Here is a 25,076-nt window from a genome sequence, read left to right on the forward strand (position 1 = left end):
TCAGTATGAGGTTGACTCTGCAGTTCATTTTACAAGATTCGTCATGGCAAATCTTCATCATTTCTATTGAGCAGAGACTGAGACTTTATTATTTCTGATTCTTGGTGAGATTCTGTGGATTTAGATGCTAAGCAGGCTTTTGCCCTGGGTTATGACACCTTCATGTCTTTCTTCTTGCAGCCTACTCTCAAGAAATACAGAAAAGTTGCATGCTCCTTAAGTCGCGTGTCCCTTAAGCTGGACTGGGGTTGAGTTTGTGTCAACTGTTGCCGTTTTCCCTTTTCCTCACTCACTTTGTCCCATTTCCAGCACTTCCTTCTCTCTCGCCTTCCATGCATATCAGTCTAAAATCACACTGCATTAGGAGGAAATTCATACAGGGTGAGTTGGTTGTTTTCTTGAATCTGGTACTGAGAAAGTACATATGTGTGTGTTTTCTTTTTTTGTACTGATAATTTTTTTAAGTTCATTTGGATAAAATTTTACTCTTAGAGAAAGTTGTAAGAGTAAGAATAGTGCAAGAACACCTGTATACTCTCATTATCCAGAGTCACCTATGTTTATCATTTGCCTTCTTTGTTTATTCTCTCTATGTGTGTGTGTGTGTGTGTGAGAGAGAGAGAGAGAGAGTGTGTGTATAAATACATAAGCTGGAAGGGGGCGACTATTTGAGAATATGTTGCAATCATCAAGGTACTTTAATCCTAAATGTTCAGTATATTTTTCCTAAAAATAAGGATATGCTTTTACATAATCAATACAGTTACCAACCTCTGTAAATCTTACATTGAAAAAAATACTTTAATCTATCATTAGTGTTTATTTTCATCAGTTGACTTAATATTCTTTGTAACGTTTCTTTTCCTCCAGTTCAAAGTCCAGTCTAGTGTCAGATGTTACACTTAGTTGTCACATCTCCATAACCTCTGTTAATCTGGAACCTTTCCACAGTCATTCTTTGTCTTCTAGGACACTGACATTTGTAAAGAATGTAGTTCCAATTTAATAGAACATTTCTCTTTTGGAGTTTTTCTGATGTTCCCTCGTGACCAGATTCAGCTGGAATACTCCATAAGTGGTAATGCGTCCTTCTCGAGTAGCTCATCTGGAGGTATGTGATGTTTAGTGATATTAATTTTGATTACCTGATCAAGGAATTGTCCTATTTCTCCACTGTATAGTTACTATTTTTTCTTTGACACTAATGAGTAGTGAGTGGGGAGATAGTGTGAGACCATGCACATCCTCCTCATCAGATTTCCCCTAGCCAATTCTAATTTTATCTAAACTTTATTAGATCATCTTAAGATAAAAATAATTTTCTCTTGAGGCCTTAATTGGCAAGCAAATTTAACTACTCTCTTTTGAAATACTTTCTCCAGCAAGGTGAGCAGTAATTAACAAACATAAAATTACTATACATTGAAGCTGAACTAAAAAAAAAGCCATAATGGCTGAGCATTTTTCTACTCTAAGCTGTACTTCTCTCTATTTGTATCTGGTTACCTCCCCATTAGAAAAGCCATCACCATTTTATTATAACAAAAACAATCAGTTCTTTCTCCTCTAGGCAGTTTCTAATGAAAAGGATATCAGGTATCAGAGATACCAAACATTTACCAAAAGCTTACATATTGATGAAAATTTTTACTAAGCAAGTGAATTATTTTTTTTAATTTGGTTTTTGTAAACACTGTCAGGTGATAAAGAAATGGCAGGAAGGTGGACATATCAGGATACCTGGTCATAGTTCTTCCACCGTCTGCACGAGGATGTGGTCCTGGTAGAGGAGAGAAGTCCTTTTACTTTCTATCTGCCTACTGCAGTGGGCCATTCGCTATCCATACTTGATGAAATGATTTTGGTGATATTGTTCTCAGACCCAAAATATGAGTTCTTTTTGAGTAATTTAGAGCAATAGGATTACTCCAAATACATTGAGGTTTTGTGTGTATGCCTCTGTAGATCCCTGAACACCAGAGTGCTATTCCTTCTTAATGGAGAGGAAAGCAGTTTCTTCATGGTTAGGTCAATTTCCTAGATGCTATTCTTTATTTCAGAATGAAAGTGTGGAAGCGTATTGCACACAGGGAGTGGAAGAGAGCTTTGAAATCAGGTGATCTCTGGTTTGACTCCAGCTCTGTCACTGTGCTCTCAGTGATTTTTGAGTAAATCCCTTAATGCCTAATTTCATTTCCTCATCTGTGAAACAGATGCTGTTACTTGCTATGTGAAGTTGCTGAGAGGACGAATATAATGCTTGTAAAGTGCCTTGGCCCCTGGCTTCTAGGAGGTGCTCAACAGAGCAATAGCTGTGATTGTCTTCTTGAGGAGTTAATTGAGGTGATGGATGGCAGTACCTTGAGAGGAGCCTCCCATCACAATTGGGTTTGTGTTTGCCAGGGAGCTGGGGGCCAGAGTGGTGTGGTAATCTATCATGGAGTCCCAGGAGCCCAAATATCTGGACCAGTCCCAAGTGCTCAGAGCATGAGGAGGACAAGGAGTACTGGGCTCTCCATCTCACTGGACTGACTGTCAGCCAGTAGGTGTCATTTCAGTCCGAAGATAGCTTGGAAGACCCCACGGGCACTATTCAAGCACTCTTTGGTCAGGTGACCATGTGGGTGAGCCCGTTTGAGTCCCGAGAGGCCATTTAGGACATCCAGGAAGAGTCCTCAGAGCTAGTCTGTCTGTGCGCCAGGGGTGAGGATCTCTGGCATGTCCGGGGGAGCAGCTTCTGCCCAGAGTATGCCTGACTGGGGAAGGGCCAGGCTACCAGGGCACCATTGGGCAGTCTAGACGCCTTGTCCCGGCTATGCCCTGGAGACTCACAGTCCATATGCCACCGGACAGCAAAGGGATTATGAAACTTGAAGGCTTGGAATAAACACACAGTAAAATATGATCGGAGCCCTGCACTTTTTGCTAGTGACTTCAGTGGGTGAGGAATTGTGGGCTGGCTGAGAGGTGGCTGCTGTTACCACCATTTGCCTTTGTGCTTCCCCACAACTTGCTGCTGTTTGGGGGAAGGGCTGCAGTTTTGCTGCCTACCTTCTGACAGATACTTCTTATTCACTTTCATGACTTTCAGTACTTGCCGTCCCAGATGGGTGAGCTCAGGAGCTAGTCTGTGTGTCTGATATTAAAATAAAACAATCCAAACAGTCCTCCTAAAATTAACATTAATACCACTAGAAATATCTATTATGCAAATAATTCAGAATAAGGCAAAGACCACTTTGATTAGCTTGCTCTCAGTTTGGCATTTTGGTTAAATGAAATTATTTTATATTTATATGTTCTTTGTATTTTTAAAAGTATATATAAAAATAAACAAAGGACTCAAAAAATCACACTCTTTTCAGGTCTCTGATATAACTGGTACGAAGATATTTGTTGCTCTAATCTTTCTGGAAAGCAAACTAGCTGAGTGTAACCAAAGTCATAAAATTATTCGTAGCTTCTCTGATCCCTGGCTGGTCAATTTTAGGACTCTATCTAAGGAAATAGCTTCTCTCCCGGAACAGGAGAACTAAAAGTGCGCTTCATGACTGAACATTTATAATCAGCTGAAGTGGAAGCCTGTGAGGGGTGCAGCCAGGAAGGCTAGTGTGTTACACAGGACTGAGGTGTGGTCCTAGGAAGCAATGCTGCCTGGGTTGCCCTCTGAGGAGAGGCTGTGAGGGGAGGAAAGGGTGCTCCCCAGATGGTGTGTACACCCCAGATGGTGTGTACATCATGATTATGACCACGTGGCTGAGAGCCACCCACAGTTTTTACACACTCCTTACTCCAGCAGCTGCAGTTGGAGTTTCTCTGGGAGCTCATTAGGACTCTCCCCACACCGGGGGTTGGGGAGGGGTTCCTGACCATCTTCGAACCTGGGCCCCTATTGTTCTAAGTTTGCGTCTCTATCAATTTAGAACAATGGAAAGGGGGTGAATGTTTACTTACTTATTTCTTTGTTTCCCTTTAAAGTTGCTTGAATTTATATAGAAATAAAACCATGTTAAACACTATGGTGGTTCTTTTTTTAAGACCGTGAGTGTATGTATGATCTTGTACTATTTAGAAAAGCGAGCTGAGTGTCTATGTGCTTCAGAGTAGCCCAGCATCTGACATCTTTCTCTCAATTGAATATGAATAGTTTGCATTTTTAATTAAAAATCACACATGTACTTTTGAGATTCCTGAAGTTCCTGGATTATAAAACTCCCTAATTCTGGAGAGACTGAGGATTTTATGTAGGCTAAGGTTTTCAAATGAGAATGTCCAGTTGGTAGAAAGTCATGTATGCATGTGAGTCCAAATACTTTTGTGCTGAAACTTAAATAAATGTCAGTGAGCTTTCACTAGTGAATGTTCTAGAGAATTGCAGGAAGGCTGGTTGTTGAAGAGCCATGCACTAGATTCTACCTGTATGTGTGTATTTACACATGGCCACATGCATTTTACTACCCTCATGTATATAGTCAAAGAAATACATGTGCATGTATACACACATTCTTTCATATCACTTCTTGTCTGATTTGGCACCTTCCAAAACTGTCATTTTGAGGTGCCAGAATAAGTTTTATTTTGGCTTTTAGATGATAGCCTCCAGAGGAATGACGTCCACAATTACTCATCGTCTCTGGGGTCAACAAAATGTCCACAGTACTTGGGAACAGTCAGGTCAGTTGGAGTCGCATGCTCCCAGGAAGACAGAAACCTTCTTGTACGGTTGTCTGTTTTTATTATCATAGACAGGTGGTTGATGGCTGTTTTATTTCTCACAAATATGGCTTTCGTTTTTGGAGGAAAAACTTGGAATAAGTAGTGACTTACTTCATAGATGCTCTGCCCTTCTCCCCGACCCCACCAGTGGAGGCTGACATTGCCCCTTCCGCTCCCCACTTCTCAGCTCTGGGACATCGGTGAGTTCCCCAGGAAGGATGCAGATGAGGACAACCATGTACCTGCCCTAAGTGGGGAAACCAGGCATGTGTACAGATAAACTTAATAGAGAGGCAAAAATGAAGTGTGTTAGAAACACGGAAGTGTGGAGATTGTTCAGACCTCTCTTGGGTGATTACAGTGGACTCCTTGATCTTTTAGCTAATAAAATGAGTGGAAAAATATTTCATAAGCGTACAATATGCAGTAGGAAAATAGAGTACTGCTTACTTAAAAGTCTGAAAAACACTGCTGTACTGCTTGTGTGCAATCACAACTGGGGTTTAGACACCCACTATCTTATATTGTGTATTCCAAAAGGAGTCTAACATGTGTTTCTGACTCCACAGCCAGCAATCTTTCTAGCACAACTTGTGATCCTCCCTGGCTTAGACTCTTTCGGCTGTGGGAGAAGATTCCCACCTCTGTGTGTGCCATCGAAGGCTTTTAGGATCTGGGCCTGCAGCCCCGTCTGTCACTGGCTATCCCTGGTTGCCACTGATCCCTACCACCAGCCATACTGTACCATACGCTCCTTTGGCTTTTGGAATTTGAACAAAATCTAGCTTAACTCAGACATGCCCTCTGGGACTGTATTGCTGTCATCATTTAAGGAATCAGAACTGTAGTGAAGAGTACTTTGTAAATCAGCTTTACATACAGTTTTCAAAATAGTCATGCATACAAACATATATAAGGTGTATTTGTCATTCACCATTCATTGAAGTGTTTATTATGTTTATTATGTCCTGTTGTGTCCCTCCCAGGGAAGAATCAACCAAAGTCCTATCAGCTTTCTCTAGGAAGGCTTTCTATAGAGGACATGTGTATTAGTTATATGTTGCTATGGAACAAGTTATCTCAAAATTTAGCAGCTTAAAACAACAAGCGCATTATTGTACACAGTATCTGAGGATCAGGAATCCATGTACAGCTTAGCTGGGGTTCTGAGGTTGCAGGCAAGCTGTTGGCTGGAGCTGTGGTCATCTGAGGCTTGACTAGGAGGGCCCTGCCTCTAAACTTGCTCATGTGGTTGCTGGCAGGTTCATTTCCTCTTGGCTGTTGGTCTGAGGCCTCAATGCCTCACCACATGGACCTCACCGTCAGCTGCCTGAGTATCCTCACAGCATAACACCTCTCTTCCCCCAGAGTAAGTGATTCGGGAGAGGGGATCCAAGACAGAGACCAAACTTTATGTACAACCAGAAAATAAGTGGCACCCAAATACCTCGATTTAAAAGAAATGGGACAGCAAGCATGGGAGCCTTTCTTGATAATAATGGCCCCTTTTTTCCATTTTGAGCCATATGAGATTCCCTACATGCTGGGGGGATGATAACTGCTCTAGGCAGATGCTTGTGTATTTCATGATCTGGTCCATAAGCATTGTTGGAAAAAAGTAAAAATTAAAAGGAAACGAGTCTTGGCTAAAGGGGAAAAAAAGGTAAGTACAATTGCATCCTTTAGATCTCAGATTCTCTTTCTCATGACTTTATTCCAATGTATGTCTATTACTTCCTTGAACATCCCACTGGTAGCAGGCGTGGCTGCCAGCCGCCAAGAGTCCTAATGATTCCCAGCTCCTGGGACTCCCCCTTGTGCAGTCTTCTCCCGCATAGTACCAGGGTGGTCTGTGGGATGCTATGTCACTTTCTGAAATCCAGTAAAAAGGTTTCTGTCTTTTTTACCTCGTTGGTGAGTGACTGGGGAGTGGGACCCTTGGGCCCTTTGGTTAATATGACTCTGGTGTCCCAGTGAAAGTCTTTTGTCATTCTCAGGCTGACTGCAGCAGTGGTCCAGGGCAAAGAGTGTGTGTCATTGACGAGATTGGGAAGATGGAGCTCTTCAGTCAGCCTTTCATTCAAGCTGTTCGTCAGACGCTGTCTACCCCAGGGACTATAATCCTTGGCACAATCCCAGTTCCTAAAGGAAAGCCACTGGCCCTTGTAGAAGAAATCTGAAACAGAGAGGACGTGAAGGTGTTTAATGTGAGTACAGCCAGTCCTCCATCACCTGTGGAAATGGAGCCGATGATCTGAAATAGCAGGTGGCTCTAAAATATATCTTTGGTTTTGAGTTACCATTTTTTCCCTCCCATGCAGAAATATAGGTGAGTCTAATTTTCTAGAAATGTATAGAACTTAAATTATACCTCTAATTGATTAAAAAAAACAGACTCGCTTATGGGAGAGCCTCCTGACGGTCACAGTTATTCTGGTTGCTTTTTTCTTCCATCTCCCCCACCAGACACTAGGACCTCTCTGGCATCAGAACTGCCTGAGCTAAGGTACTTGTTCTAAGCTTATTTCCTCTCAGATGAAAAGGCCAGGTTGGGATACAGAGGCAAATTTTTTTGGTTTTGTTTTAAAGGTTTCCCTTTTAAAGCTGACCCACTTCTGCTTGTGGGGAGAAGAGGCTGTGGATGCGTTTGGAGGCACAGCTTCCAGGTGCTGAAGAGCGCACCGTCCAGTTGAACTTCCCGCAGTGAGGGAAATGTACTCTCTACATTGCTGAGAACAGTAGCGACTAGCCACATCTGGCTATTTAAATGTAATCACATTTAAATTGAATTAATTATTTAATCATTTAATAATCAAATTTAAATGGAATTAAACATTCGGTTTCTCAGTCACTCTGACCACATGTAAGGTGCTCTGTGGCCTCGTGTGGCTGCTGCATTCGCCAGTGCAGCTGGAGGGTCTGCTACTCAATGTGAGGCTTGCAGAATGGCAGCACAGGCATCACCAGGGAGTGGGCCTTGCCCTGGTCCGAGGAGTCACACTCCGGGGCATGGCCCCATTATTTCTCTTGGCAAGTTCTCCCGTGGTTTTTAGGTCTCCTGCACTTTGAGAAGCACTGCTATAGACCACATGTGAGAGATGAGGGGCTAGGGCTTGTTAACCAGTGGCAGTGTCTGGGCCAGTTGTAAGGGACTCATGGCATTGCTGGCACTTTATCTAAATTCTTGCCTTTCCTTCCCTGTTGTCTCTCTGTTTTCCTCTCAGTCAGATACCACCTCTCCCCAATCCCTGCCCTTAGTTTCTTTGAGTCAGTGATAGCTGTGCTCTTGGCTGAGCTCTGCTCACACGCCTTACTCCCCACCCCCAGTTGAAAAGCTCCCTGGCCCTATAGGTGCCAAGTGAACAAGTCAGGCAGGCAGGGCCACTCCTATCAGGGGGAGTGGAGAGTGAGTACCTGGGAGCACCTTCCATCATGATCATTTTCATCACTGAGTAAAGTGTCACCTTGGCCCACTGGCCCAAGTGGCGGTATCCACATGTTGCCACCAAAGAATCCTGGAGTGTGGCAGTAAACAGCCATTAAGGTTAGACCAGCCAGACTTGGAAAAATATGCGCACTTCTTCATTTATTTATTTATTCATTCATTTGGTCAATAGCGATCGAGCACTTACTGTGTGCTAGGTGTCATTCTAAGTCTTGGGATACTGTGGTGAACGAGACTGACCAAGTCCCTCCTCTCATGGAGCTTACATTCGAGTGGAGGAGCTGGATACCAAAAATGTGAACAGACAAGTTAAGCAATTTCAGATACTGATAAAGGCAAAAATAAAGAAACCAGGCAATGTGGTAGTTGGGGGCAGGAGTAGCAAGGGTGATCAGGGAAGGTCTCTTCAAGGAGGTGGCATTTGAGAGCCCTGAAAAGTCTGTGGGGTTCTTCAGAGTTTCATGTCGTCTTCTCTTACTTTACATTTTTGGTTGTGATTATAGAGTTTCCGTGGAAATCGAGGCAATGAAAGATCATGAAAGAAAATTAGTTTTCAGGTCAGATAGCTTCTAGGCTGGAAGACCGGGAAATTGCTGATGTTAGACTCCAGGGATTGGCTAGCTCTACAAACTAATCTCATCTAACAGTCCTAAGGAGGGATTGAAGGGAGCTGAATGTGATGCCCAGAAATAAACTTTGTGTCTTAGGACCGACCATACCACATTTCTTCCTCTCTCTGAGACTCAAAATTATTCTCCAGGCAAGATAATCATTGCTTCTAAGGATCTGTAAATAAAACAATTAGCTTTGAGTTAAGTAAGAGATAGGGGCTGACATACCCTGTTTTTTTTGTTGTTGTTGTTGTTGCTTTGGGATTTGTGTGGTCCTTGTGTTCCAGTTTTATTATTTTTTTAATTTAGCTTATTTTTTTAAGGGAGAGGGACAGAGTCTTGCTCTGTTGCCCAGAGTAATCTGTGCTGGATTACAGGTGTGAGCTACTGTCCCTGGCCTTTTCCAGTTTTATAAATCAAGAAGCTCATTTTCTTTTTTTCTGAGACAAGGTTAGTCTCTGTCGCCCGTGCTGGATTGTAGTGGCATGCTCTTGGCTTGCTGCATCCTCTTGGCTCGCTGCATCCTCTGCCTCCTAGATTGAAGCCATCCTCCACCTCACGCTCCCAAAAAGCTGGGACTACAGGCATGTGCCACCACACCTGGCTCATTTTTGCATTTTTTTGTAGAGATGGGGTTTCACCATGTTGCCCAGGGTGATCTCTAATTCATGAGCTGAAACAATCCACCACCTCAGCCTCTCAAAGTATTGAGATTACAGGCATGAGCCACTGTGCCTGGCCAAGAACCTCATTTTCTTTATCTGCAAACTTAGGGGTTGGATTAGATACATTTTTTGGTTCTTTCCATTGTTCACATGCGATAAAGTATCCAAATCCATTTTTGAGAGTGGCCTTCACATTCAGTACTTAGTCCATGGTTTAGGCACATGTGAGGCATGATCTCTGCCCTCAAGAAAAACAGACCATGGGGCAATCAAAATCCAGGGGCAGGGAAGGGAGAGATCTGTGTGAGCAGTGGTAGTGGGGAGAGGTGTCCAAAGGAAGGGGTTCTTGAGTGGGCTTTTGAAGGAGGAAATGGGAAAAAGAAGGGAGAACATTCCAGGTAAGAAAATGAGCTATGAAAAGGGGTCAGAAGCAGCCTCCCCTTGCTACCAGCTGAACATGCATAGTGTGAAGATGAGACTGAGCTCATGATAGGGGGAAATATACCACACAAATTAGTAATATTATCTAGACTTATTCTTCATAATGTTGGGTGAACAGAGTACTTTCCAAAAACACCTGAAAACTCTTCCAGTGTTAGACAAGATGGAGTAGACACACTTGTGTTTATTTTTCCTGCTAATTGCAGCCAGAAACCTTGGATGTTATTTATAATACAAGGACAAGAAGACCTGAAAGGTGAGGAGAAAAAGTCTGACTGACTAGCAACCTAAGGACCTAAGAAACAACACAACAGGCACAACTGAAAATCATTTGTCATGCCAAGGATCAGGAATATCTAAACCTGAGTGAGAAAAGGGCATCAGCAGATCTCAACAGCAAGATGACTCAGATAGTGGAATTATAGGGCAAGGATTTGAAAACAGCCATCATAAAAAATACTTCATAAAATTACAGATACATACAGATACACATGAAACAAATGTAAAATAGTGTCAGCAAAGAACTGGAAAGTTTCAGCAAAAACCTAGAAGATAGAAGAATCAAGTGAAAATTTTAGAACTATAAAATACAATAGCCAAATAAAAAAGTCACTGATTGGGCTCATCAGCAGAATAGAGATGGCAGAAGAAAGAAACAGTGAACTTGAAGGTAGAACAATAGAAATTACCTGACAAAGAGCAGACTTAAAAGAAAAAGAAATGAACAAAATTAATAGTTTCTGGGACCTGTGGGACTATAACAAAAGGTGTGACATTCACGTCATTGTAGCACCAGGAGAGGAGTGTGGGGCTGAAAAAGTGTTTGAAGAAGTAATGGCTGCATTTTTGTCATATTTGACAAAAGACATAAACCTACATTTTCAGTGAACCCCAAGAGGATAAACTCAAATTCATGCCAAGACATACCATAGAAAACCAAACACCACATGTTCTCACTCATAAGTGGGAACTGAACAATGAGATCACTTGGACTTGAGAAGGGGAACATCACACACCGGGGCCTATCATGGGGAGGGAGGAGGGGGAGGGGGGAGGGATTGCATTGGGAGTTATACCTGATGTAAATGATGAGTTGATGGGTGCAGCACACCAACATGGCACAAGTATACATACGTAACAAACCTGCACATTATGCACATGTACCCTAGAACTTAAAGTATAATAATAATAATAAAAAGATTTAAAAAATAAATTTAAAAAAAAACTTCTGAAAATTAAAGTCTTGAAAGCAGTGAAAGGAAAGCAGCACCTTACCTATAGGGTAAAAACAATACGAGTGACAGCAGATTTCTCAGGAGAAACCACGAAGGCCAGAAGGAGGTGGTACAACATTTTCCAAGTGTTGAAGCAACTGTCGACTCTTAATTCTATAAGACATTCACAGATGAAGGAAAACTAAGGGAATTTGTTGTAATAGAACTGCTCTAAAAGAATGGCCAAAGGAAGTTCTCTTATCAGAAAGGAAATGGTAAAAGGAGACCTGGAACATCAGGAAGGAAGAACGAACAATGGGAAGAGTAAAACTGTGAATGAGTGTAGTGGGCTTTTCTTCCTCTGTTGAGTTTTCAAGAATTATGTTTGACAGTTGAGGCAAAACGATAACATTCTCTCGTGTTTAAAAAAAAAAAAATAGCTGAAAAAAAAGAAAAGAAAGAACAGTACCTAAGAAGGAAAATAAAATCTCACTGATACAATCTTTGGCACCTCCTATTACATAGTAAAGCATCAGTAGAAGAAATTGGTGATGGAGTATTTTTATTCATCTATTCAGTAAATATTGAGCACCCACTGTATGTCAGGTACTGTTCTATCCACTGGAGTTCTAGCAATGAACAAAAGAGAGGGAGAACCAGACATCATTTTATCAGTAACCCATTCCTGCCATAACTCCCTCCCTCCCACTGTAATGGCATTAATCCATTCATGAGGGATTGCCTCATTCATGAGGCAATGCCCCCAGGACCTAATCACCCCTTAAAGGCCCCACCTCTACGTGCATGGGGGTTAAGTTTCCAACACATGAAATTTGGGAGACACAGTCAAATCATAGCAGGTGACTTAAGGTTCTTCGATAATTTGTTTTTCAGAACTCTAAGAGGTTATTACCATTGTATCCCGTTGAGTTTTATCCCATTGTATCCCAATGAGTGTGTCATTGATTGATTTTGCTGCCTTCTAGTTAATGTCAAAACATTGACAATGTTATCAACAACTTTAGATCTTTCTCAAGCTGGCAGCTTCATAGTATGACTAAGCCTTTTGTTTAGACCATGGGGTGTACATGTTCTTGGCAGCAGTGAGTGGATATTATCTGGTCTTCCAGGCTGCTTGCATTCTACCTCACTGCCTTCTAACTTGTATAATATGATCAGTGTCTGTATGCCCTGCTCAGTCTCCCCTTCCCGCTTCTTGGTTGTTGAAGAAGTTGAGGTGGTGATATCACAAGTTTGGTTTCCCATCTGGTTGGCCTAGGTACTGCGAGAGATAGTACTTGACTGACCTGCTGGGCACAGATGCAATACCAGGTACCAGGTCCTGCTTATGTTCTGACTTTAACAACCCCAAACCTGAAAACATGGATGAAACAGGCAGGGGAAGAAATGCCTCTTAGTATATAACTACATGCAAGAAAGCAAAACAAAACCACAGGCATTTCCTTGAAACTGTGGGAAGGGCCCCCAACATTCCTAATAAGCAAGGGATTGGATCTGGAGGCCACAGGATGAATGAGATGTGGCCTCTGACCCCATGGAGCTCACAGTCTTATCTTGACTGTGCCCAGTATAAATTCTTACCAAGGGCCCTCCTACAGCCACTGGGCAGGTGCAGGGGTTCAGGTTCACTCAGCTTCCTTTCTTTCTCTTAAGACTCCAGTGCAGAAAAAAAGAATGGTTGGGATTACCTTTTTCTTTCTGCAGTGTTCTTTATTTCCTTTTCCTGTTCCCAGCTCCCAGTTCCCTCTTCTAATTAGCCTCTCAGGAAAGACTTTCTACAACCAAAATTCTGGCTGTTGAATAAAAAGTAGACTAGAATTTCACATACGGCAAAGACTCCTGAGGCTGGCAGATGCTGTGATCCTTGTTCTTGCGTTTGGGAGTGTGCCTTCCTCATACAGAGAATATCAGAACTGAATACTGTAGAGAGTTTCACATCAACATCTTACTGCATACTTTTCAGAAATAATCTTAGGGAAATCAAAGGGAGTATCAAAATACTAATATTGGAGTGTTTGTATTCTGCTCATTAATTTTCAAATTTTTAATTTGTAATTGATATAATTGTACATATTTATGGGGTACAGTGTGATGTTTCAATGCATACATATACCGTATGATGATCAAATCAGGGTAATTTCCATATCTATCACTTTAAATTATCATTTTTTGTGGTGATGACATTCAAAATCTTCTCTTCTAGCTATCTTGAAATATACACGACCTTGTTATTTGCTCTGTAGTCACCGGACTGTGTAATAGAAGACCAGAGCAAATTCTCCAACTGTGTATCACCGTCCACTCTCACAGAGCCTGGCTGGTCAGAAGCTACTGCAATCACTGCTGAGCTCAGAGTGGACGAAAAGGGCCCCCGTGGTGCCCACCTCTGTGTTGCCTCCTTTCTACCTCAGGTGGATTCCTTGGTTGCAAACAACAGGAATGGACTTCAGCTAATTTAAGTGAAAACAGCATCAAAAAGCCTTATAGGCTTTGGAGTTGTCCCATGAAGCCGAAGGAAAAGCTGACTGTCCTCATTTCAAGTGGAGCCAGAGCTGCCCGGGATTGACGCAGCCAGGACCAGTCGAGATGGGATCGGCTTCCGGCTGCGTGAGCTCACTCCTCTTGGGGTGCAGATCTCAGAGAAGTCGCCAGGGCCTGGCTTGCCCACTCATTGGCTGGGGGCAAGTTTCCTAGACCGGGCAGTCTCCGAAAGACAATCAGAGCACTCTTCCAAGAAGGGTGAGCAGATACCAGGAAGCAGAATTGATGAGGTCCGCTCTGCATCTCCTCCTCGGACATGTATTGGCACCTTCTGTATGCCAGGCCCCCTCTCCAGATACAACCACCCTGAACCTCAGAAGGCTTCCAGATGTACTCCCCACTCTTACCAGCAACCTTGGCTCAGCTCCTTCTCCATGGCTCACCTGTTGAAATTACGTCCAGGCATAAGCACCCCTGGAAGACTTTCCTGCCCCTGACCCCCACACACGCCCCTGTTCCTGCCTGCCCCCCCAGACTCCTTCATTGTCCTCATTCATGCCTGTCCTGTCCTGGTCTGCGAGCTCCATGAGGTCAGGGTCCTTACCTGTGGTACTTCTCTATTCGCATCTCCGTGCCTGGCTCCTGCTTGCCCTTCCACCCAATCAGCGTGTGTGCAGTGCATGGATATTATATGGGCCAAGGAGGAAGGCACCACGATGGGAGCAGAGATGGCCCTTCCTTCACCCTGGGGCACTCGGGATGGTGTGGTAGTGAAAGAAAAATAAACAGATCATCAGGTAAAGCTCCGGTGAACTCTTTGTTGCTTTTGTGTGTTTTTGTAATGGTGTAAGTGATAGAGAACACACTGTGGTCAGGAGACCTGAGTCACAGTCTCTACGGAGGCACCCTCACTTCTCTGGCTCTCCCACTTCTCCATCTTTCAAATGAGCACTTGAAGTTTGTGGAGAGGCGAGTAGATGACTGGGCATCCCAGAATTCTGGGCGCTTCGCTGCTGCTCTGCTGGCTGCTCTCCCGGGCCCCGCTGACTCCCAGGCTCTCCTCCTCGCTTCACTCCGACAGTTCAGTTCCTTCCATTCAGGACAGGTCATGCTCAGGCGTCCTGCCCTGTCCTGCATGCCCATCATCCGTCCCGGTATGCCTCATAGGGCTCACTTCACAGCTCTCCCCATGGTTGGCTGAAATCTGTCTGGGATCCAAACCCACTTTGACTTTTCGAGCTGTCACTTGGCAGAAGCTGGTGCTGGGGCTCAGTGATACCTGTCCTGTTTCTGAGTGCTCCTGAGGAGCTGGGCCTCCTTCCTGGGTGACAAAACATACCTCACCCTCTCCCAGCCTTCCAGGCTTTTCTTTAAGATTGAAGAGGAAAGGAGTTCTGAAGCCTGCTCTCTCGCTTCTTCCCACAGGTCACCAAGGAAAACAGAAACCACCTTCTGCCAGATATCGTGACATGTGTGCAGAGCAGCAGGAAGTGAAGACATGTGCGTTCCTGCCTCCCATGAAGGAGTGCCCAGTTCAAGAGGAGCCCAATGGAGCCCTCCTGTCGAGGCTGTATGCCTATGGGGTTATGGAACCTTGTGGGCTTTTCTAGAGAAAACTCAACAGCTGTTTTCCATAAAATGTTTAAAAGATCAAATTGGCCTTAATGCTGGATTGTCTGTACAAGATTAACAATCCATTGTGGCTTATTTATGCTTAAAGATTTCTTGTTTATTTCCTCTTGCAGTCATGCACATGATTTGGGTAAATTATGAGATGAGAAATGGTTTTCAGAGTATTAGATGGAATTCGCCCCCGTTGAAGTTTATAAATGTGTTCAGGGGAAGGGGGAGGAAAGAGTTCACTGCCTAATCAGTTTTGCAAGTCATGAAAATTAAATTCCTCTCCAGGTGTAGCTTCAGTCTCATGCAACTTAAAGTGATAACAGTTAATTTGATTTTTTAAAAAATATTATTCCAAAAGAAAACCATTTTAGGTCATCTCTGCCAGCTCTTACTGTTCGTTTCCTTACTGCTTAATAAATATAAAAATAAATCTGATGGTTACAGACAGGAGGCATTGTGCGGGAGGAATACACAACCTTTAGAAGTGTTGATAGCATCTGATATTCAGCCGACCAAATGACAAGAGCTCAGGCCCACGGGTTTGCACAAGAGCACTGCTTTGCCTTAGTCTACTCGGGAGCAATTTTGAATCTTTCTATGCCTAGTTTCCCTTCCAGAAAAGCAGGGAGTGACTGTCATCTCAGGAGAGTGATGTCACAGCCACGGAAGGAAACTGTCAACCACTCCACACAACTGCGGAGAGTGCCTAGTGCCAGGGGCTGGGCTTTTCAGGAATCATGGTGTAGAGATGTGGAGCTCAGCCCACAACAGGGGTACTATAAAAATAAAGTAGGCAAGTAGGAAAGACCACTGAAACCCCAGAATTGAGAGAGGATAAAAACTTCCCTCCAAGTGGTGGATGGTACTGGAGTGATAAACAGTTCAGTGTTTGTAGGTCATTTTTGGTGAAGATCTATGAATTTCCAGGATTTTTTTAAACAAATTAGCATTGGCTACAAACCCACTGGCATAAGCAGCAGTGTGCTTTCTCTCTAACTGTGGACAAGTCGGGCATGTGGGGGATGAGGTGCCCTGGGCTGGGCACTGGGGCACAGTGAATGGGGCAGAGGCACTTGCATGGAAACCAAAATGGCGCATAGCCCAGGACTGGCTCCTCCATCCGTGTCTCTTTCCTCAGCGCTTTTCTTCCAAGGTAGCTTTGTGAAGCTTGACCTGGACTTGCCTAGCCTTGGAGGGACCACAACAGGAAGGCCTAATAGATTATGAACTAATCCCTCAAAAAGGGCTACTTGCCCAGGAGGAGGAAATGGACATCTCCTTCCGCCGTCCCTGCCTGGCGGGGCTGTTCAGGGAGACTGAGTTCTGAGCTCAGGAAGTCTGGCAGGCTGGCTGTGACTTCCGGCCACCATCACCAGGACAGGAGGGTTACTGAACACCGGGGTGGGCTGCATGCCTCAGTGGGCCAGGAGGGGCATGGCCTCTGAGATGGGGAGAGGCTTTCCACAGAGGCCTGGGAACCTGATCCTGGCCATAAATCTGAAAGCACCACAGCCCTCAGGAGAACCGGGAGAGAGGGGGGCAGGCTGGGGACATGTCATCCGTGTGCACCCAGGCCTGGTGGAGCTGGTCTGCCCCAGCTGGAGTGAGACTCCATCAAGACGGAGCCTTTCCTGGCACCCGCTGGAGGCCGTTCTGTGTTTCCGCCCTTCGTGCCTCTGAAATACCAGGGGCCATGTTCCTTCTGGTGCTTGTCCTTTTGAGCTCGGTGTTTCAGTCATGTCTGTTTTGTAGACTTTGATTTTGTCTTACATGAGAGCGCAAGCTGATGAAGGCTATTTCCAAGTTAAATAGCTAGTCTGAGGGGCTTATCACTGCAGCCAATTGTGCTTATGTGGGGGTAGGAGTGTCACTGCCTACTTGAAAGTATCCACTTGTGTGGAACAGATTCAGGGTGGCCCCTAGCACTTGGGGCTGCGGGATCTTCTGCACACTTAACCTTTAATGGTAAAGACACAAGCTTGGAGTGTTTCAGTGGTTCGTTCAAGAGCATGGTGATAGTGGTGACAAAGGGGATTCGAACCCACGTCTGTGGCTCCAGAGTTCACTCTTTCATTGCTCCCGGCTGCGTCCTTCTTGAGGCTTTAGTGTTTTTAGTGTATTTTGTGCCCCCAGACTCAGAGTTGACATTTAGCAGATAAATTGCTGTGAATCCAAAGAACGTTTAGTGTCTCTTGTGGTGAGGTCCTGAAATGATGATTGTATTAGTCAAACAGAATGATCATGGAGCATGGATGGAGATGTCAGATGCAATCCCTGTATCGTAAGGCAATGAAATTTAATGAAGGATAAGATGAATTCACAAATAACTACAACTCAGGGCCAAACGCGCACAGCCTGTAGCAACAGTGTCATGCTGAGATTTAAAGGAAGAAGAGGTGCCGTGGCAGAACTCCACGTGTGACCGTCCCCTCCCTGCACGTAGCCAGGATGAGAGGAGCAGGGCTGAGCGCCACCTCCCTGTCAGTGCCACGGCTGAGGTGAGGAGCTCTTGCTGGATGGTGGGGTGGGGGCGGCAGGGCAGATTGAAGTCAGGGATTCTGTTATACCTGGGATTGGAATGCCTCCTATTCAAACAAAGAAAAATATCTAACAGATGGTTGGATGTGAGTCTCAAGGAGGAATTCACTTTGAAAAGCACAGAATTCACGTGTATTGCTTGTGTGAAGAATCTCAGCTAGAATAACAAGGTCGGATGGGAGGACTCAGGACTGATTTGAAGAATGGTTTACTAAATCGTTCTTTCCTTTTCCTCCTTAGCAGATCATACCGCCAGCTGCTTAACACACAATAGTTTAAAAAATTGTTTCTTCTTACCTCTGAGTGAAGGTAAGCGCATTCAGGGAGATGGACGAGTCTTTTCAATGGATAGAGTGTCATCCCTGATGATCAGCCCCGACAGGGAGAGATCCTAGTAAAGCTGCAAGTTCAGGCACTCAGTTCCCAGCCCTCCAGTTATCAAGGGGGTGGGAATGCTGGTGGGCTGGAAAACATGGAATAAACCTGCTCCTCTTCTTTTCCTGCCAATTTCCGTATTTGTAGAAAGTTGTGTCTGTATCACACCTGTGTGTGTGCTGATGGCGGATGCTTGTGTAGCATAGTGACTTGGAACAAAACAGCATGGTTGATGAGGCTGAAGGTGGGTGGGCTAAGTAAACAGGTATTGCATTGCACATTTTGTGGGCAAAGAAGTTGAAGCATTGCATGATTTTAGCAAATTACTTGCCAGATGATTTCAACACATAGTGCAGAATTTAGAATCAATAATGCCAAATTGGCCACGTGATTTATATAAAACCAAGTGCTATGGTTTTTATATCATCTTTAGATAAGAAACCATTTTGATCTGTGTCCAAATAACTTTTTTTTTTTTTTTTATCTGTCGCTTGAGCTGGAGTGCAGTGGTGCAATCTTGGCTCACTGCAACATCTGCCTCCTGGGTTCAAGCAATTCTCCTGCCTCAACCTGAGTAGCTGGGATTACAGGCACCTGCCACTACGTCAGCTAATTTTTTTGTATTTTTAGTAGAGACAGGGTTTCACCATGTTGGCCAAGCTGGTCTCGAACTCCTGACCTCGTGATTTGCCTGCCTCGGCTTCCAAAAGTGCTGGGATTACAGGCGTGAGCCACCGTGCCCGGCCCCCAAGTAACTCTTGAGATAGAAAATAACTCATTAGCTATATACTGGCAGAATATTTGAACAACTCTAGCAAGAACTGTCAGTTTAGGGATGCCGCTTCTAAATGGGCGCTCACAATATAACATTTTGCAGGAAGTCCTTTCTGATTGGTACACAGCTGACTAGATGAAGGACCAGTTAACAGTTTCATGAGTTGTAAATATAAAAGTTGTGTACCACAATAAAAAAGAAAAAGAAGTATAGCTGCATTGTTGATGGCTGGCAAACAGCCCCCAAGAATCCTAGGGTGACTCCAACACTGCCACCTTTCCTCTGTGGGTGCAGTTGCCTGCGGATGCGAGTGTCTGTGCATCTGCGCCTCAGTGTGCATGCTCGAGATGCCCGCTCTCATAGACCGTGCAGAGCGTCACTGCATTCCTATCTGACTCATGTGGCCTTAGTGTTGTAGATACACTGTGTCACCTTCATCCTCCCTCCTCCCCAAAAAAGATGCCACAGAGAACCATGAACTGGGATGAGCAGTGAACAGAATAACAGTTGAAGAAGCACCTCAGGAACCTCCCCAGAGAAACGGGATGGAGGAGCGCCCAGGGTGCTCTTGCCCTCTTGCCTGCGCTGCCATTTCCTTCCAGCCTGGGTTTCTAGCATTTTTGTGGAATGCTTTCTGTGTTTCCTATTTCCGGATGCCTAAGGAGTGGCCAGTCATACTCCTGGCTGACCACTGCCAGTCACTGTGGTTTTCCTCACTGAACTCAAGGAGTCACCCTCCGTGGGGAGGCCACACTCACAGCTCCAGGCCGGCCGTTTAGCCCTTGGGGCTCGGCTGTAAAGTCGCCCAAGAGGATTACAGGAGCTGCCAGCCAAGTTTAATTTGGCCACCGTAGAGAACTGCAGCAAGGCCCTACCAGCTTCCCATTAGACAAACAACTGCATTTAAATTAAATAAAGTTTGCACCTGTAGGGAGTACTGGCCAGAAAATAATAACATTCTGTCTCTGATTATAGAGTACACTTACTTTTATTAATTGCTGATTCTTAGTTTACAAAAAAAAAAATTATAAAAGCATTACCATTTACTTTCCAAGGAGTAAGAGATTCTCTACAATACCTTCCCCCAACCCTCTCCTCAAATTTCCAGATCCTAAATACTTTGAAGAAATTTGTGTGACTGTTTAAAATTGAGTATTTCCTTCTAACTATTGTCTTTTGAAAATGGATGGTTCACCAGGACAGTGATAGTCTGTGGACTGCATTTTGGGACCTCTAACCCAGCAAGGATGCAGGCTCCTGGGGGGTCTTCAAGGTGGGAAAAGTTGTCTCAGAATTTACCCAAATGTCGTTCTCACCATAAAAGATATACTTGTAGAAATGAGAAGCTTCAATATAACTCAAAACACTGGATACAGCAATAACTATAAACATTTTAATTTCAAAAACAAAGGTGTGTGCGAGTGTTGTGTGACATAGTAAGGGTTGCGGGGCTTGGAGAACAAGCACGCGTCCCTGGGAAGTCTGCAGGGTGCTGGCAGCCCGCAAATCGCTTGGACTACAGTGAGGGGCATTGTGTGACTCCAAGGGGGCTTTCCATGCACCGAGTGGACTCAGTTTCTAAACTCACATCCTAATGTATCCTGGCTTTTCACAGAATACTGGAGACATGACTGCATGCATGATCACGGTTCTTGTAGTGAAGCTGCCACCATGGTACGCTTAACAGCTGCATAAATATTATAAAGAAATAGGGTTTTCCTGACACTTAGATTTAACCTTAATGCATCTAACCAGCTGATGGTATCAGACGTGCTACTGTTCATTTCTTTTTCATGGTAACAGTAACGTATAAAGTGCCAGTGATGTAACATGCAGTTGTCTTATTTTCATCAGGGCATTTGTTTCATGGCTCTGTTTAGTTGTTTTAAAATAGTAAATGGCTTTTGTTAGCGATTTCAGATTCTGGAACATGTGTGGTGCTGTCCGTGGGGCGCCAGTTCTGGGCGGTGCTGTCCGTGGGGCGCCGTTCTGGGCGGCGCTGTCCGTGGGGCGCCGTTCTGGGTGGTGCTGTCCGTGGGGCGCCGTTCTGGGCGGCGCCGTGCCTGGCGGGGAAGGTGTGCTGTGGCTTCTTTGTTGTTTTTCTGTTTCCCCATCGTGTGAGGCTTTTTTGTTGTTGTTGTTGGTTGTTTTTTGTTTGTTTGTTTGTTTCAAAAACCTGAGATAAGGTCTGTGTTCTGGAACAGCTCTCCTTTTCCACAGGAGGAGCCCCTCATGGATCGCAGTGTTGGTTGGTTGTGACTTGGGGAGCACGAAGGAGAGCCATGCAGGTGGGAGCGGTGGGGGACCCGGCCTCCCCGCCCGGCCGCACGCCCGTCACTGCTCGTCCGACACACTTTGCTGCGAGGCCGTGTCGTCCAGGCCCATGTCCTCCTGGCTTGCTCTCCTGCAGACAACCCCGAGAGTCTCCGCCACAGCCTCCGCCAGACGTCGGTCACAAAGCTGCCCCTGCGCGGTGGCGTCGGTGGGCTCACATGGCTCGGAGAGGCGCTTCCAAAGAGACGAGAGAAGCAGTGAACAGCTCAGCAAATGTGCACTACCCACTTGTAACTCGCATCACCCCACCCGTGCTGTGGGATAAAGGCTAGTGCTGCCATATCCTTGAGGTCAGGTTCTAAAGTCAGGTCAAATGATGGAGGGCCAGCACGGTGGCCTCTGAGGAAAGGACGGGCAACCTCTGAGGCACGGGCTCTGCCCGTGGGCCTCTGGATGACTGCACTGGAAAGAGCGGCCCTGGGGGGAAAGGGCATGGGTGCGCCTGGCTTTCCAGCTGTGGTTAGTGTCCCGTCATGCACACTTAGCCTGTCATGAATGCTGAGTTCTAGCAGGCTTGACCCCAGGAGAACACGGAGGCCATTCTATTCTGGGGGCATGTGGTCTCAAGACAGGTGTCTGTTTTGGAGAGCCAGAAGGAGAATTTGACAGAATGGCAGAACTACACCCACAGACTGTGACTTGAACACAGATTGGGGCAGGGAGAAGGGTGATACTTTGTGCATTTTTATTGAGGAAATAAAGGGAGGGGAAATGTATTCTTTTAGTTATCTAACTAAGGTCAAACTCCTGAAGTAACCAGCTCTTTCTTCTTCGCCAGGACAGCCTGGGGGTTCCAGGACAGCCCATAAATCTCCCCCTCCGTGAAAGATGGCACCCACAGCTGCAATCCTGTGGCTCCTTGTAGGGCGGCTGGCCCAGCCTCGGCTTCCCCTGGCAGGAAGGTACTTGCCTGGAGAGCTGTTTCCCATGAAGGAGAGGGAGGGTGACACTAGGAATGTTCAGGTACGGCCCCCTCTCCCCCTGCAAATAACCTCACCCAGAACCAGAGCAAGCCTGCGGTGTGGCCCCTTCTCGCCACCTGCAAATAACCACACCCAGAACCAGAGGCCAAGCTGCTGCAACTCTGGTGCTTGATGGAAAGCATGAGCCATGGTCAGGAAAACCTGAACACTCAAAAGGAGTGGGGCAACTCTCCAAATCTGACCCCTTTTAGCCTTGACACCATGGATTTTCCCTGTCTACCAGGTGACGAAGGAGAACTGCAGGGTATTTATTTACGTTTTTCTCACTGATGAAGCTCAAGTATTCATTTCATCTCAGCTGGCTCAGGATTCTGGACAAGTAAGAGCTTATTTGGGTGAAGTCCTTAAAACGCTCCTTGTCTAGTATTTAAATACCTAAAAGCAGCGGGCCGTCTCAGCAGCTTTAAAGTTAAATCTGTTGGCTGAGAATCAATGATACTCTAACTCCATTGGATAAGAAGCAATGATACTCTAACTCCAGCCTTGACAGGTGCCCTTTCCTCTCCCTCAGGCCAGAATCATGAGAAGAGTCCCACTGTGTGAATGGGTGGAGGGCATTCTCCCTCATGCCCCAGTGTAGGGTAGATGGCCACGGTTCTGCAGAACCTCTGTATCCGGTGACTCCTTTCGGTGTCTGCCTGGGCATGATCATTTACAGGACATGTGCTCTGTATCTTGCCTGCTTCCAAGAGCAGCCAAGCCACTTCATGTCTAATCACTGTCGTTTGTCACTCTGGGAACCCCATAGAGGAGGGGATGGGGTTCTGCAGGCAGAAGGGTGGGAATGCAAGGCAGGTACCATGCTCAGGCCAGGAGCCCATGCCACCACCCCAGCCCGTCCTGGTGAGCCCTGCCCAGCCCCTTACCCAAGTGGCCTGGCTGGCAGCCCTGGCCGAGGGGCCCATCACGATGTTGACGCTGCTGGATGACTGGGTGTCACTGGTATTGCCCCCTCCGCAGCAGAGAGTCCGGAAATGACGAGCGCGCTGGGAAAGCTCCTCTTGCTGAAGAGGAAGCTCAGGGTGGAGCTGGTGGAAGAGCCCAGGCTGGACCTGATGAGTGCCTCGGCCTGCTCGCAGACACCCAGGTGGCCTGTGGTGGTGACAGGCGGGGGCTGAGAGTGCAGGGACGTGGCCGAGGTGTGCAAGGAGAGCCGGCTTTCTGAGAGCCTCTGGGCCAGCTCGTGCACTGAGGTGGACGTCTGCAGGAATGTTTGGCGGCTCTCTAAGATGGGGCCAGATGAGCTCAGCATGGGCGGCCTTTGGCTTAGTGCCGAGTGTGTCTGCACGGACTGGCTCCTGCCTTTCCTCCTGCCTTTAAAAGAAAGCAGAACACAGAGTTGTAGCGGGTGGTCATGAACATCGATACCTGTGTGGTGAAGCAGGTGGCCTGCTCTGCCTGGGCCCAATGACCCCTCCTCAGTGCACCACGTGCAAGGCTGGAACAAGAGCTGGAAGCCTGACCACTGCCTCACCCACTCCCTCCTGCCAAGTCCAGTTCCTGAGAACTGAAGGGCCAACCGAAGGGCATCCAAGGGTGGGGCTGGGGCTGGGGGTACATTGTGAGAAGCTGCAGCCAGGGTGACAGATCTGCCCCGTTTGCCAGGACATTCCTGGTTGAGCACTGAAAACTCCCACATCCCTGGAAGCTGCTCGGTTCAGGCAAACCAGGACGACGCCAGGAGCGGAACTTGGGCTCATAAAGTAAACCCAAATGTGATCCTGGCTCAGGACCTTGGTTCCTATGCTCATCTGATCAGCAGCGATCAAGGAAAACATGCAGGGTTCTGTCATTTTTATTTGCCGTGGAAAAAGACAAAAGGGGAGGAGAGCTGAAAGCCCATGCTGTGGCCTCTTTTCCAGAACAGCTCTCCTTACAGGCCCGCACACTACTGGCCAGGCCCGGGCCTTGGTTCCATGCTCTTCTCACCCACCCCTTTGCCCACCACCTCGCCCCTCAGGGGCCCTGCCACCCCAGCCTTTGCTGAGACTTGTCTAGACAAGGCCATTTTTGGCAAAAGGGACTGGACTGCCCATAAAGATGTGGTTGTGTCCAAGCTTCTGGAAGCAGGATAATGTCATGGGGTCTTCTGTGCATGATGGACCTGTGCAGCCTGTGGTTCAGCTTTGCAGTCTAAGCAGTCTGAGGAAACGGGTGCTGGCTAGAACACCGGGTTGCTTGACTTGAGCATCCATGATCACCAGGGGCTAACTGCAAAATGTCATTTGGATGGGAGCAGCTAGTGACGTCACAGTTCTATGAACGGCCTCATGGGCATGTCTTCTGCAGCTGCTACAGTTGGGCATTAAATCAAGACAAACAGAGGGGGCGGAGGCATGAGTATCGGAAAGGACGTCCTATGCATTGCCTTGTGTTCTACCTAACCCCAAATGCCCATTATTCATTGTGCATCTGGTGATTCTGAAGCGGGTGTGGCTGCCCCTAGAACCCAAGAACTGACACATCATGTGAGAGGCAATTCCTTAGGGATACATGTTACGAAGGGGATTCCAGGGATCCTTCCAGCCCCGCCCCACCCCACCGTGGCCTAGGCTGAAGGGACCTTTTTGCCTCATGTTGACCACAGTGCCAGTTTGGATGCTATGATGGTCGAGTGCCCATTTGCAGAGGGCACTGGTGCTCCCATCTCACTTTCTCCTGCCCGTGTGGTGACGGTGTGGAGTGCTCACCCCACAGTGCTGTGGGCTTCCACATAACGGGGTTGCCCTCCCCAGGACGAGTGTGCTCAGCCCCTAGCATGGGGCCCATCCGCCTCTGCTGCAGGAGGGCTGCATCCGGGCCAGCCTGAAAGGTCCCGGCTGAGTAGCTGAATATGTTCCTCTTACAGAGAAAA

The 25,076-nt window shown here is 46.2% G+C and overlaps 2 protein-coding genes across 4 annotated transcripts in view; one reads left to right on the forward strand and one right to left on the reverse strand.

Moving 5' to 3' along the window:
- The window catches only part of NTPCR (nucleoside-triphosphatase, cancer-related), a 33,817-nt gene extending 13,083 nt beyond the window's left edge, over positions 1–20,734 (forward strand). Inside the window, exons 4-5 of one of the 3 annotated variants that reach the window (XM_030935587.1) lie at positions 6,714–6,923; positions 15,020–18,051. In XM_030935587.1, the coding sequence (XP_030791447.1) occupies positions 6,714–6,896 (183 nt within the window). In that variant the 3' untranslated portion in view covers positions 6,897–6,923; positions 15,020–18,051. Of the gene's footprint in view, positions 1–6,713; positions 6,924–13,316; positions 14,397–15,019 lie in introns of those variants that run through there. The other 2 variants (XM_030935588.1, XM_030935590.1) reach the window with 2 other exon arrangements.
- Positions 20,735–22,271: 1,537 nt separating this feature from the next.
- The window catches only part of PCNX2 (pecanex 2), a 318,318-nt gene continuing 315,513 nt past the window's right edge, over positions 22,272–25,076 (reverse strand). Inside the window, 2 exon segments of the mRNA XM_030935586.1 lie at positions 22,272–23,177; positions 23,180–23,536. Of these exon segments, the coding sequence (XP_030791446.1) occupies positions 22,951–23,177; positions 23,180–23,536 (584 nt within the window). The 3' untranslated portion in view covers positions 22,272–22,950.

This window comes from Rhinopithecus roxellana, chromosome 8 (assembly GCF_007565055.1).
Source record: "Rhinopithecus roxellana isolate Shanxi Qingling chromosome 8, ASM756505v1, whole genome shotgun sequence".
NCBI lineage: Eukaryota > Metazoa > Chordata > Mammalia > Primates > Cercopithecidae > Rhinopithecus > Rhinopithecus roxellana.